Here is a 13,764-nt window from a genome sequence, read left to right as displayed (position 1 = left end):
TAATAATATTATATATAATATTAATTATATTATATATATATAATTGTACTGTACGTGTGTATGTCACTGAACCCCTCTTTCACGGCTGGATTTGAATGAATTTGTATGAATTAGGGTGGCTGGTGGGTTCGGCAGATGGCACTGCAGTCGATATTTAGCTTATTTATCTATACTTGAACGGAACAGCTAGTTTTTCAGGTACGAGTCTCGGATAGGTTAACTGATAGAGCTCTTGGCGCATAACCAAACGGTCTAGGTTCGATTCACAGTCTGAGCCGTTGGAAATATTTCCGTTTTCCGAATAATTAAATAATTATATTATATGTCTTTCAATTTAAACTTGAAATATCATGCAGGATAACGTCTGTCGGGTCCACTACTATATATATATATATATATATATATATATAATGTTATATGTATGTATATCATTATATATGTATATCATTATAGATGTATAAATAGCTATATAAAATGTACTAAAACTGTATATAGTAAAAAGCGAGGCGTTATTTAAAAAAATGACCCTCAACCCTAGTGCAGCGCTATTGTTATTTAAAAATGACCCATCTCAATGTCGAAGTCTTCCACGAACCGGCCCAACTTAAGCGCCTTTGAACGCTTATAAAGGCTTATTTCTGACACCTCCAATGAAACATGGCAGCTACATAAAAACTCCCTCCGAATCTCTGATTTGTTACGATCGTTTTTATTCGTGTTATTTTTATTAATACCTTCATAAAATACGATTATGTACAGATACAAACGCGTTATCTACAAAAACAAAATCGACTATACTTCAAACTGACCTAAACGCCAGATGTAGAATATATATTAAAATTTGAATACATTTTTTTTCGAAATTAACGTATTGGAAACTGTAAGGATAGTGTATGTACTTTTGCTAATAAATCAAAGAAATATTGTACAAGCTGTCCCACGTGAACCCACTGTCATAATTTTGAAGCCAATGTTTAATAATTTTTGAGCAATTTTAATTGTTTTAACGAAACCTCTCAAAACTAAACATTTTACGTTGTTCACTTTTATGTCTTTCTAATAGCCTTCTTAACAAATTGACAAGCAAACACGGAAATATGTTTTCAAGCAAGTAGTTCCTGAGATTTGCGCGATCAGACAAACAAATTCTTCAGCTTTACAATATCAGATTTTATTGAATAAAATTTTTAAAAATGGAAAACAACCTGAACTGTTTTATGACGAAACTAACTATAATCATTGCGAACGTAAATACATTGTTTACAATAAATACCATTAAAATAATATGTCTAATAGTGATCATAAAAATATTGTAATTTATATACTTTAATGTAATTATTTCACGAAATGGATTCTCAGATGATTGATCGAATTTTTTATTATGTTTAAGTAAAAAGGTTTGGCCTTATTTAAGAAAGATTGTATACATTTCATCAAATATTCTTTTTTTAAATTATTACACATATCTTTTACACTACATAATTGTCCGATTAGTAGTATTGCATTGAAATTTATTTAATTATCTTCTAATGAATATCTTTAATGCAAAATAAGTTAAAAGATTATTTAAAACTTGTCAACAAATAAATGTGAATAATTATATAAAACTCAGCACTGGCAATGATAGTAAATTAACACAATAATTTATATAACCATCGGCAACAGACTAGCGAGCCTTCTGGTATTGTAAGTCTCCATGGGAGGCAGTAGGACTTAAGATCAGGTGAGCCTGTTTGCCCCTGCTCTTAAGATAAATTATATTTTGACCACATACCATACAGTGTATGTCAAATATTGTACATCATATAAACTTAACTAAGATAAGCATATTACTATGTAATTGTAAAATATAAAAAAATACTTATAATGCTTTGCACAAGCAATTAATAGCATTAAACCTAAGACTAATTCTTGATACATTTTATTTTATAGGGTCTTTCTTATCAAAACACTGATATAGACTTAATTCATAACTTAAGAGTGTAACGCAAGTAAAATACTTTACCTTCATTTTTGAATCTGAAGCATGGTTAAATATAAACCTTAAGTATTTGCAATACTACAATAAATTATTGCTAATCATTATTTTCTCTTCTAAAACAACTTACAAGACAACTAGTTTTCGAACTAGACAATGTTTGGTTGTTCGCGATAACACCAGATTTTTAAATCCATAATGAAACAGTCCCTAATTTACGCCTAAGCAGCAGAAAAGCAATAAAAATTGAATATATTTCTATCATGTTGTTATCTGATAGTTAGGTAAAAAGTCTTGTTTTGCTGCAACCCCTATTTTTAAATTGAAAATATATGTAAAGGACAGAATTAATTTTAAAAGTTTAGATCTCAAAATCACTTAACAGACACTTACCCATTTTGTTAAAATTTTGATGAAAACACGAAATTTTATTTCAAAACACAATCACTACAAAACATTACACAAAAGCGGCCATCTTACTAACTTTTTAAGGGTTGCAAGAACAAAAATTAAATTTAACAGTTGCGATTATTTATATAACGTCGATGTTGTGAATATGTGGTTGGCCATGAATGTACAAAATATACCTGTTAATTGGTTTGGAAAATGCAAACCTTAAAAATTCATCTTTATTAGTTTATTTTGAATAATTGTTTATAAATTACATTTTTTTTAATTTAAAATGTGTTTTATCAAATATGAATGTAATATTAATATTAGTATAATAATTATAGTTATTTTAATTTAATATTTAAATAATAATAAAAAATAATAATAAAATATGACGTAAACTTTATAAACAGTATTACCTTGACAGTTGACAACTGCCAGTGCTGCCATTGGGTGTATATTGAAAATTGTTTTCCTTTTTCTTGTCATCAGCTGTCAAATAGGTACGGGTATTGTGTGTAAAATAAAATAAATCTATTGGAATCACTATAAATTTAATGAAATTATAGTCGGCATATGGTGAAATAAGTTTATTTACTAGTGTTTAGTATAATTTCTTTCATATTTCAGCTTCAAAATGGTACAGCGTCTAACGTTTAGACGACGATTGTCGTACAATACCAAATCTAACCAGAGAAGAATGTAAGTAAAATTGATATTATATTTCTTTATAACGGATAGTGAAAAATTAAATTAATACCCTAAACGTATTTTCAAAAACAATCGACACTAACCAATCTAGTTTACCACAACATAACCTAATTTGTAAAGCCTTGTTTCTAACCTTATTCTTAAAACTTGATTTTGTTTTGCTAAATAAACACTACAAAGATTAAAGATTCATTCTTCTAAGTGGTCGCCTTTATTATACTGCGATTGGAATTTATTTTATATAATTTACACAATTGGTTGTTTGGATTTACTTTTTTTTTTTGATTGGATTTGATTTTAATTTACAGAATTGGATATCGTAATGGTCCATACGAAATTTAAAATTTAAGTGTATTGCAATTTCTTGTAGTCCTACTGTGCTCCTAAAGATTATATAAAGAAAAATTGAATGTGTTGGTAAAAAATTTTTTTATTAGTGTATGCTTAAGTGGTTTAAAATCATATATTATTTAATGATTTAAGACTTAGGTAACAGAAGCTACTGACTATTTACATGTTTTGATTAGCAATGTGGTTAGGTTTGTGAATGCTATTTACAAGTTAATAGCATACAAAATTGATCAAGATTGCATAGAGAACTCCCTTTAAATGAATCACAATAAGCATTTTGTTTGTTGCTGGCCTAATAATGCATGGTGAACCTACAACTAGTTCTGTTATGTGTTGCATGTGTGATCTCTTTTTAACAGAAAGCATATAAAGAGCATTCATAGTGTATTTTATCATGAGGACACCTTACTAAATAACATTATTTTATAATTTTCAGAGTTCGAACACCTGGTGGACGTCTTGTATATCAGTATGTCAAGAAGCCCAAGAAGATCCCAAGATGTGGTCAATGCAAAAGCAAACTCAGAGGTATTCAACCTGCCCGCCCGGCTGAGCGATCCAGACTTTGCTACCGTAAAAAAACAGTGAAGCGTGTCTATGGTGGTGTACTCTGTCACAAATGTGTAAAGCAACGCATTGTCAGAGCATTCCTCATTGAAGAACAGAAGATTGTTAAGGTTCTTAAAGCACAGCAAGCCACAGCAAGAGTTGGAAAAAAGCCTGCGAAATGAGTGAATAAATTATAATAAGTAAAAACTCTAAAAGTGTTTTATTTAAAAAAAGTTACATGGATTTTTATACATTATTTAAATTTCTATAAATAATTATTTTTATGATAAAGAAGTAATATTCTAACACTTATAACTACATAGAATAACACATCATCAGTAAAATTTGCTTTCTAGTTAAGAAAAGTTCAAGTAATATATAGCTTATCATGTAGAAGTTATTTGTATTTAGGAAAATTGGGAATGGTGGTGGGAATATTGTTATTAACTATATAATATTTATATGTATCTTATGTGTTGAAAGATATTGGTGCCTATGATCTAAGCTATGTAGTAGCTGAGAGCACCATATGTATAAAATCTCTACATATGTAGTATTAATAAGCATTTAAAAAAACAATGGAATCATCTAGTACTTTCACATACAAGTGTATAATTATCATATCAAAGTAGTATTGTAAAAGAATGTCTTAGAAATATTTAATTATGTGGGCATGAAAATGTTCTTGTTAATTATTCCTTATAAATGTGCCTATTAAATTTCTAGTATTGTATAGTGACAGTATTAATTAAATACACATTTCCAAAAGAAATTAAGGTTTGAAATCCAAAACATTCAAATGCTTATGAATAGTACTTATTTACACATGTTAAGTATCTATGCCTTTCTAGTAAAAATGTATTGTTTTCAAACCTTTAATCGTAGAGTATTATATACAGAGTAACTAAATTTTATTACAGAAAGAAAACAAGCAAAATTCAGTACCGTCATACCGCCAGCCGTTATATTCAAAATCTTTTGAGCGCTCGGCAAAATTATGGCAACAATTTTCATATTACTCCTATCGAAATTTTCCCAATTGCAATCATAAACGGCTTTTTCGAACATACATGATGCATCCATCAATTTTTGTCCAGCTAGACTTTCTATAAATATCAACACAAACGTACACGTCATTTGTAGATATGTGTTTTCTATGCCTCCTAACAATTCAGTTACAATTGAAAATATAATGCACATTAATTCTATGGCTTTTGTAACACGAAATACATCTTCAAACTCTTTAATAATACTAACGTTATGTATATGAAATAGAACTATATCTTTCAAACATTCGTTCGTAAAAATGTTCTTAATTTTGTTCTTTGTGACATCGTCTTGAATGTACGATGATGCATGAGTTTTGCAAAAGGATTCGGCGTTTTCCCATAAGTTTTGAAGCTCAATACTGAGGGTTATCATTTGTGCCTCGACATATCCCAGAATAACCAAATTAAGTGCTGTCACATTAGCCAGGAAAAGAGCGCAGATATATACGCAAATGCCCATCACGACGTAAGCAATTTCGAAATTCGGCGATTCAAACATTGGCTCCAGACCTAAAAATCGTAAAAACACTCGAAGAAATCGGTTTTATACTGTTTAAGTAAAATCAATGATGTTGCCTACCATATATTACTTGATTGTCCTCTGGTAGATGTCGTCCTGGCATGGCTAATGGCAGCAGTCCATAAAAAACTGCATTTATGGTGATGGCCAGCCACACAATCAAGGCACGTGCTTTTATGTGCTTCAAATGACTGTATAGGTTTTTCGAAAATATTGTTCCAGGTTTTACTAGATAGTTGAATTGTAGGCAGCTATGGATCAGATTTTGCACTCTTTTCCTGTGATGAGAATTAGATCATACTACCTTAGTACCCAATTTCGAAAATGTCATAAAGGGGAGGGGAAAATGTAAGCTAAAGTAGACATTAGTGATAAATATTGTTGGTAACATTTTTGCTATTTCTTTTCTGCAGGGACATACTAATTTGTCATAATATGTATGGTGCTAATTTTATTTCAAAAATCCCTTAGTTCACCTTGTTAAGTTTAAGAAAACTAACACATTTTTATATTTTGTTTCTTGACTAGCTCTAGTTATATCCATATGTATTTGGGAATATAGATATAACTAAATTTAGCTATGACTTAACAGATTTAAACAATTTTTGCTAATTCGACAATAATAATTACGTTTGATACTTACTTATAAATAATTATATAAAACATGGTCACAAATGAGGGCTGACTGCATACTAAAAGAGAGAACATGACACAGGCTGTTATAAAATCCTCTGTTTGAGGATACTGGACCAGTACGAACCAAAACATCGAAAACACATACGCATAATAATAGCATATTATGCTCATTACCCATATAAGCCGAATTATTATGTTGATAGCTGTAAGAAAATTCATTAACCTTTACCTTAACTGCCCATAAAATAAAAACCTAAAAATAAATGATTATTTCATAAAATCTGGAAAAATGTCTCGTGTACCAGATTCTGTTTTTGGCTTTAAATATCTACTAATAAAAAATTAGGCTTAGTGACTCACGGCGATCATTGTTCTTGTTAATTTTAACGTTGGAGATTCTTAACAAAATGTCGAGATTTTCGAGCATTGAAGATAAATCGCAGTAATTTAAATTGAATTTACGAAGCGTGTCCATTTTTTAAGTATCTATTTCTAAGCAGTGTTGGAGTAACACTTTAAAGCTGACCAATATTCTACCTATCTAAAGAAATTAACGAACATATCATTTACAAATCCGTGTCCCTAATTAAATAAATCTAAATGGAGGATAATTACTGCTCTCATACAAATTTAAGGGCATGCAATAAAAAAGAAACCAATTCATGAATACTGTAAAGTCGATTTGTTTTCTTAACAACATTTTAATTTTTGTACATTAGTAATGTATCATCTGTAATTTCAAATGATGCAACGGACCGGGCGGCCTTATTCAAGCTGTTTCTTCCCGGCAATCCTAGTAAGGAAAAATACAAAAGAAAAGAAATTCTAATGGTAAAGTGCTAGAAGTGCATAACCAAACCAGAAAAAATAAATATTATAAGTAAAAATGAAAATTTATACAATTACCAAACTTAATAGGAGAAACAGAAATTCTGCAGGCGATCAAGAATTAAAAGATTGCGCTAACATAGTTTTAGTGCGGATAGGAATAAATTAAAAAGACGTCTCAGAGCATTAGAAGTGGTGTATAATTTACGTGATAGCTAAGCAGTTGTTTAGATGGATACAGCTCCTTCTTATATCAATTGCAATATTTTTACAAAATACGTAACGAATACCAACCGACATTACTACCTAAATAACTAATCTGTGTTTGTTTATATATAATAGGGGGACATACGAGCCTGCGGAACGCCCTTTTTTAGTGGGTGCGTTGCTAGCCTTTGAGGGTGGAGTACGCTCGAATTTTGAACAGTTAGAGAACGTATCTCTCAGGGAAGACCCCCACCAGGATGTTGGTGAAATTTAGAATTCATACGGCTCGTACGGTGCTGAAACGAGGCAGGAGGGATCACCCCAAACAATTCTTCAGAACACTCACCGTAATACACTTTATAGAAAACGCAAAGAGACGTAATGTCTCTGCGTCGAAAAAGAGAATCAAACCGATCAGTAAGACATTGGAGATTGACAATTCGACAAGCCCTTCGCTGAATTTGGTCAAAAGGAAGAAGCTGGTATTTGGGAGCTCCAGCCCAGAGGTGTGAGCAGTATTCCATATGAGTGCTGTGTTCTCTGCTTACTAAGGTATAAGAAACGATGCCAAGTTTCGTAGTGTGTATGCCGTAGCATAGCTAGGTAACCACAGGCCCTGGGGAAAATTAAAAAATGGGGCCCCATTGCTATGTAAACTGATTATTTTTTATTAAATAAAAATATATATATACAAATATTTTAACAATGTTAAGCTACTTAAGCGCTTTTTTGTGCACTGTACGGTTCCTAGGTCATCGGGGTACTTTAAATAAGAGGATTTTTGGTTTACTCTATATTAACCACTCGCGGATAACAATAGCATATAAGCGAAATAATGAAGTGCTAATTGCTATGTATGCAATTCAACAGTCAAAGAGAGTGCCTACGTCCGACAATGTTCTCGGGGTGTTCGGAAATCGTCACGCTTATAAGTGATCAAAATGTACAGCCATGGCAAGTACATGCACTGCAGGGCAGGTAATAAAAATATCAGATTGTGCTCGAGTAGGTAGCGAAATCTATAGATTTGACACGATTTATTGACTTAACGGACATCAATATGAGTAATAAAATCAAATAAAATTGAACCACTATATTTACCAGTATAAAAAAGTTTATTGACCTAAGCACTAATATGATTTGATACAGCATTATTTTTTTAACATTTCTCGAAAAAAAAAATCTTAACTCGAATTCACAATAAAACGCAAATCGATGTATAATAAAACACACAGCACAGCCGTTGAATTGACGACACTGCCAACCTACACAAAGAATTTAGGGGATTTCCCTAAGCATAACTTGAATTTCTCTCAACTGAGTTATCATCGTAGATGGAATATGGTATAGACCACGCATCAACGTACAGCGTGTGAGATAGCGAATGATCGACATAACTTCATAATGATATCAATATGCCATTATCGATATTCTTACCGATGAAAGGTTATGTTTGGTTCTTTACTTTCACTACGGCTTTTTCAGCCAATTATGCAACAATTCATGACTGTCTGTCTGTCATTAAAATATGGGTTTGACTTGGGTTTCACAGATTTATCAGTAAGCGGTGAAAACTTGTTTACCACCAAGGGCTCGGTGGCATACAAATAGAACCCGATACGCAAATAGAGACGGAAAAGCTAATACTCTTTTTCGCTCGCACTTGTACATTTAATTTTTTTTCGAAGTTTCTGTAAAAAAATAATTTGTATAAAACTAAGTCTACGAAGTTCAATTGAAAAATAATTGACATTTATGTAGGTTAAGAAAATAATAAATACTTTATATTTAAGAAAATAAATGTTATCGTTTTGTTTACATTTCTGTCTGTGCACTGTGCAGAATCATTTGCATAATTTGGTTTTCACTTTTAAGATCTGTGAAAAATGTGGCAGCTGTGATGCATTGATTTTTGGGGTATTCCCCAAATTTAGGGGTAATGAGATGTCCAGGGGGATTTTTAAGTGTGTACTTTATTAAAGAAAAACAAATTTTGTCTTAAAAAAACGAACGCTTCTAACAATGAATTAAGCTTCGGATTCGAACAACCAAATTTAAACCAAATATAAACTCCAAACGTTGCCATAATACACCAAACATATAAAGCTCCAAAATTAAAAAAAAAACAGCTATTTTGTACTATTTAAATGTAGTTTTTTAAATTCATATATTTAGAAATTACCTCTCGAACCGAGTTTAAAACAAATACTTTCAAGTTGGTCCTAGGAAGAACGTTCTATAGGAGTTGGCAATTGGCATCACTAAATCAAAGATCAAGATTCAAGATTCAAGCCTGTTACAATTTATAAATAAGATTTTCAATATTGTGCAATATATTTTTAAGATTTAAGATATTTAAGTGCGATATTTCAGTTATTTTATTGCAATCTGTGATATATAATTTATATAAATCCAATTAAATTTATATTAAATATGTCGAATCCCTGGAAAAAAGTATCATCTACAGATGTTCAGAGTTTGTCTGATATAATGTCTGAAGAATACGCCAAAGGCTTGCAAACACAAGAGGAGCTGAAATTTGCAGAACAGATTTCCGATTGCCATATAACCACTTTGGAACCAACCGATTTGTCTCCTGATGTCTTGAAACGGATCGAAGAATCTAACGTAAAGGAGTATTGCGATTCGGATGCAATTATTGCGAAAGTTTTACAATGCCAGTTTGACAAAGAGTTTGATGATGAGTTAAAACGAGTGGAAAAGAAAAAGAATGGAGAATCCAAGGTTTCTGTTTCTTTCGACAATTATCGTATGGTACCTGAACATTTAGTGTATGATTCTGAATCTGGTGATGAAGATGTTGTTGAAAAGAAAGATTGGGATAGATTTGAAACAAATGAGAAAGAATTTGCACGTCTTCCAAAAAGAGGATTTATTATGAAGGATGGTGAAATGGTTACAAAGCATGATAGTGTAATTAATGGGCGTAGAAATGCCTGCAAAGTGATGGCTTTCCCCCCTGAAGTTTGTACTGGGGATGGAGCTGGTTTCGATATGAAATTACCAAATCATGTGTTCAATCAACTGAAAGAACATACACGATGGAACACTGCCCGTAAACATAAGATGTTAGACAGAAAAGAGAGTCATGCCACAGCTGAAATGGGACTTGATGAACCAACAAGACTAATTCTCTTCAAACTTATTAACAATGGTCTGTTAGAGGATATAAATGGAGTTATATCTACTGGAAAAGAATCTGTGGTCCTTCATGCAAACAGTGACCAATCTTACCCAGATTTGGTACTTCCTAAAGAGTGTGCTATTAAAGTTTTTAAAACCACACTCAATGAATTCAAAACAAGAGACAAATATATTGAAGCTGATTATAGGTTTAAGGATCGCTTTTCAAAACAGAATCCTCGCAAGATAGTCCACATGTGGGCAGAGAAAGAAATGCACAATATGATGAGGATTCAAAAAGCAGGGCTTAATTGCCCTGAAATGGTGTGCTTGAAGAAGCATGTACTTGTTATGTCTTTTATTGGTAAGGACAATAAGCCAGCCCCAAAATTGAGAGATGTAATATTGAAAACTGACCAATGGGAAAGTGTTTATAATGAGATTGTAGATTCTATGCACAAACTCTACAATGTAGGCCACTTAGTACATGCAGATCTGTCAGAGTACAATATCCTGTGGTGGGAAAATAAATGCTGGTTCATTGACGTCTCTCAGTCTGTACAGCCTGATCACCCAAGTGGGTTGGAGTTCCTTTTGAGAGATTGCCGTAATATGGTTAATGTAAGTAACATAATATTTAGTAGGACAAACTTAGTCATTCTTAGAATAGATTGCACTATGTATTTTGTAACTTAAATATTATAACTTAATTCTTTTTGTTTTTTTGCAGTTCTTTGAGAAGAAAGGTGTAGTAAATATAAAAACAGTTGATGAATTGTTCAAATACATAACTGGGTATGATGAGGTTGATGTTAATATGCTTGAAGGTGTTCACACTATTTACAACTCATTGTCTGCCCGATTTGAAGTATCATTGGATGATAATCGTAATGTCAGCTATCCATTTGAATATTGCTGGCTTAAAGCTAATGAAAAGCCTAAGGCTAATAATAAGGACTCTGAAAGTGATGATGAATTTGATGAAATGTGGATACATTCTCAGAAAAATAAAGTAATGGATACTGCCTCAAACTATGCTAATGAAATTAAAGTTAATAATCCTGTTATTGACAAGAATATTAACACTGGAACTGTTATTGAATTTCCTGCACTGGTTATTGATGGAGATATGAGTAGTATTGACAAAAAATCTTAATATACATAGCACATGTTTTGATTTACTTATTCTGAGTTGATTATCAGACTGAAATTAGTCCTTATATGGCAGTACATTTAAAATGAACAAAAAAAGGAGCAATAAAAAACGTTTGGGAGACCCTTAGTTTTATTAAAATAAACAACACTTAGACAATTTATTACATATTTTGTGCATACTGGAAAGGAAATAATAAAATTGAACATAAAGTAACCAATACTAGACATTTCCAAAAAGATAAAGATTACATTAGATACTTATAATAAAATACCAACTAGCTGCTACATAAATAATGGTTATTATTTTAAACAAATACTAAATGTTTGCAATTTTTATATTAGAATAAATTTTGAACTACACCTTTACCTTTACCCAATATATTGAAGGTTAAGAACTTGTAAGATGTGGTGTCAGGTAGTCAGTAATGGCATTTAAATTGAGGACTGAGTATTAAAAAGGTAATTAAATATCTTTATCATTACTAATCTATTCTATTAACTATTTACTATTGACTCAATCTTCTTGTTTTTTACAGATTAATGATTGAAGTAAATCCCATTGTTGGTCTGTAAGATATGGTTTTGTGTCCATACTGATAGCAATTAATGCCTGTTGGTCCTCCAAGTTGCTTGATATTATAATAGACTGTAGTTTTAATTTAAAATCAGGGTTAAATTGTATAGCTGAAAAAAACTTGCATATTATTTTTAAACTTTACATGGTAATAACTATTATCATCAAACTGTCAACTAAGTCTCCAATCACAAAACTGGTAAAAAGAAATGTTTATTTAAACTTACTGTCACATTCTTCATCATCATTAAGCAGATCAGAAAACAGCTTTTTCAAAGACTCAGTCCTATTCTTATCATTCATGTCAACATGTAGAGCTAAGAGAACTCTGCTTACTTGTATCCTAAAATTTGATTGCTAATAATGTATGGTTTTCACAGCACTATCTATTCTTTATTTAAATTATTAACAAAAGAAACACTAGCTCGCTTTCATTATCATAACTTACTCTGTTAATAGCCTATCAGGCACATGACATTTCAGATCTGTTATTGAATTACCAGTTTGTAATGCTAAATTCAGCTTTCCTGTAAAAATAAGTAAATTCTTAAATAACAATTAGAAATCTTTTTAAAATATAGTCTAGGTCTTGTGAGTGAGATAAAATAGCCCCTAAGCCCCTACACTCCAAATCTTATTATTACTCTGAAAACTTATCTATCACACTTAGTTGTTTGACCTTGCAAATTAAGAGCATTTGCCAGGTTCAATTTTAATTTAAAATTTTATCTTATATGGATAATTTGTACATTTCTCACCACTGTCTATTTGCATATTGAATAGCTTAATCATACACATCAGTTTCATCGTTTCATCCTGTATTATATCCAAAGCTTGTTTAAAATATGCTATGGCTTCCAGCTTATGATTTATCTCCAAAAGATCATTTGCAATTTCCAATAGTATTGAAGCACGGAGTGGAGATTTTTCTGGATACTTCTGTAATGCTTGCAAGAAACATCCAATAGCTGCCTGAAAAAAATTACCTAAGCTTAAACATACACATAATCATATATTTTCTTTAAAGTGCTTTTATTTAAATTTCTGTTGATATTTGCCTTACCTCCAAGTTTTCTCTATCTGGACTATCAAATTTAAGTGAGAAAAGCTTTTTTTCCGCTTTCATAAATTGTCTGGCAGCTGCAATATAATTTTCAGCTTCTCCTAAAATATTTCCAGCAGACGCCTCACATTTTGCCGCGCCAATATACGTTTGCCCAGCAAAAGTTGGTTGCTCACAGTTCTCACACTGGATTGCAAGACCAATGAACTCGTTCGTCGCTTCTGATATATTAGGGCGGCGCATAAAACGCCTGAAAAATATTAAATAAAATGTTTAAAGTAATTAACCATAAGCATTGGTGGATTGTTTTGAGGCATCCTATACTCACTTCTTCAACTTAGTGTTAATATTTACATATTGTTCATTGAAACTAGCACCTAAGTCTGTCGACATGTTTATACAATTTTGAAGTCGATAACACTTAAGTATAGCAATTCGAACTCAAATTTTAAGAATTTAATACCGTTTTGTTATTAGTAAATACTAAATAATTAATTCACACAGATTACAAAAGCTGAAAAGTCTGTTAAACAGAGTGCACAGCATGTTTCATTTAAAGTGGAAAATTTTACTCTAAACGTAAATTGGCAGCTGATTTTGTCATCACAA

General features: G+C 31.4%; 5 protein-coding genes across 6 annotated transcripts in view; 2 read left to right on the top strand and 3 right to left on the bottom strand.

Moving 5' to 3' along the window:
- Positions 1-2,463, bottom strand: part of LOC123713133 (bone morphogenetic protein receptor type-1B) — a 94,868-nt gene extending 92,405 nt beyond the window's left edge. Inside the window, exon 1 of the mRNA XM_045666652.1 lies at positions 2,372-2,463. Within this exon, the coding sequence (XP_045522608.1) occupies positions 2,372-2,375 (4 nt within the window). The 5' untranslated portion in view covers positions 2,376-2,463. The remainder of the gene's footprint in view (positions 1-2,371) is intronic.
- A 342-nt stretch (positions 2,464-2,805) lies between these two features.
- On the top strand, positions 2,806-4,189 carry LOC123713053 (60S ribosomal protein L34). Its single transcript, XM_045666541.1, has 3 exons — positions 2,806-2,871; positions 2,999-3,070; positions 3,867-4,189. Exons 2-3 carry the CDS (start codon positions 3,006-3,008, stop codon positions 4,159-4,161), a joined length of 360 nt encoding a protein of 119 aa, XP_045522497.1. The 5' UTR covers positions 2,806-2,871; positions 2,999-3,005; the 3' UTR covers positions 4,162-4,189.
- Positions 4,190-4,846: 657 nt separating this feature from the next.
- On the bottom strand, positions 4,847-6,659 carry LOC123713305. The gene is made up of 4 exons (XM_045666908.1): positions 6,545-6,659; positions 6,294-6,387; positions 5,609-5,739; positions 4,847-5,538 (listed from the first exon to the last, which is right to left on the bottom strand). The coding sequence occupies exons 1-4, from the start codon at positions 6,657-6,659 to the stop codon at positions 4,847-4,849; spliced, it is 1,032 nt and encodes a 343-aa protein (XP_045522864.1).
- A 2,696-nt stretch (positions 6,660-9,355) lies between these two features.
- LOC123713365 (serine/threonine-protein kinase RIO3) lies at positions 9,356-11,639 on the top strand. Its single transcript, XM_045666984.1, has 2 exons — positions 9,356-10,984; positions 11,094-11,639. Exons 1-2 carry the CDS (start codon positions 9,653-9,655, stop codon positions 11,517-11,519), a joined length of 1,758 nt encoding a protein of 585 aa, XP_045522940.1. The 5' UTR covers positions 9,356-9,652; the 3' UTR covers positions 11,520-11,639.
- LOC123713367 (40-kDa huntingtin-associated protein) lies at positions 11,637-13,763 on the bottom strand. 2 transcript variants are annotated; one of them, XM_045666986.1, is made up of 6 exons: positions 13,484-13,761; positions 13,156-13,405; positions 12,851-13,064; positions 12,541-12,619; positions 12,320-12,435; positions 11,637-12,202 (listed from the first exon to the last, which is right to left on the bottom strand). In XM_045666986.1, exons 1-6 carry the CDS (start codon positions 13,546-13,548, stop codon positions 12,033-12,035), a joined length of 894 nt encoding a protein of 297 aa, XP_045522942.1. In that variant the 5' UTR covers positions 13,549-13,761; the 3' UTR covers positions 11,637-12,032. The 2 variants fall into 2 exon arrangements, with proteins under 2 accessions (XP_045522942.1, XP_045522943.1); XM_045666987.1 differs by having other exon boundaries at positions 12,043-12,212; positions 13,484-13,763.
- Position 13,764: the final 1 nt, after the last annotated feature.

This window comes from Pieris brassicae, chromosome 8, assembly GCF_905147105.1.
Source record: "Pieris brassicae chromosome 8, ilPieBrab1.1, whole genome shotgun sequence".
NCBI classification, from domain to species: Eukaryota; Metazoa; Arthropoda; class Insecta; order Lepidoptera; family Pieridae; genus Pieris; species Pieris brassicae.
The sequence above is the reverse complement of the archived record's forward strand: the minus strand, read 5'-3'. Positions and strand labels throughout refer to the sequence as shown.

Coding starts and splice junctions, on each gene's coding strand:
- LOC123713053 (XM_045666541.1), top strand. CDS start 3,006: ATGGTACAGCGTCTAACGTTTAGACGACGATTGTCGTACAATACCAAA. Junction 3,071..3,866: donor AAATCTAACCAGAGAAGAAT/GTAAGTAAAATT, acceptor TATAATTTTCAG/AGTTCGAACACCTGGTGGAC.
- LOC123713305 (XM_045666908.1), bottom strand. CDS start 6,659: ATGGACACGCTTCGTAAATTCAATTTAAATTACTGCGATTTATCTTCA. Junction 6,388..6,544: donor TAACAAGAACAATGATCGCC/GTGAGTCACTAA, acceptor ATTTTCTTACAG/CTATCAACATAATAATTCGG. Junction 5,539..5,608: donor GGACAATCAAGTAATATATG/GTAGGCAACATC, acceptor TACGATTTTTAG/GTCTGGAGCCAATGTTTGAA.
- LOC123713365 (XM_045666984.1), top strand. CDS start 9,653: ATGTCGAATCCCTGGAAAAAAGTATCATCTACAGATGTTCAGAGTTTG. Junction 10,985..11,093: donor ATTGCCGTAATATGGTTAAT/GTAAGTAACATA, acceptor GTTTTTTTGCAG/TTCTTTGAGAAGAAAGGTGT.
- LOC123713367 (XM_045666986.1), bottom strand. CDS start 13,548: ATGTCGACAGACTTAGGTGCTAGTTTCAATGAACAATATGTAAATATT. Junction 13,406..13,483: donor ATTAACACTAAGTTGAAGAA/GTGAGTATAGGA, acceptor AATATTTTTCAG/GCGTTTTATGCGCCGCCCTA. Junction 12,620..12,850: donor CAATATGCAAATAGACAGTG/GTGAGAAATGTA, acceptor TTATTTTTACAG/GAAAGCTGAATTTAGCATTA.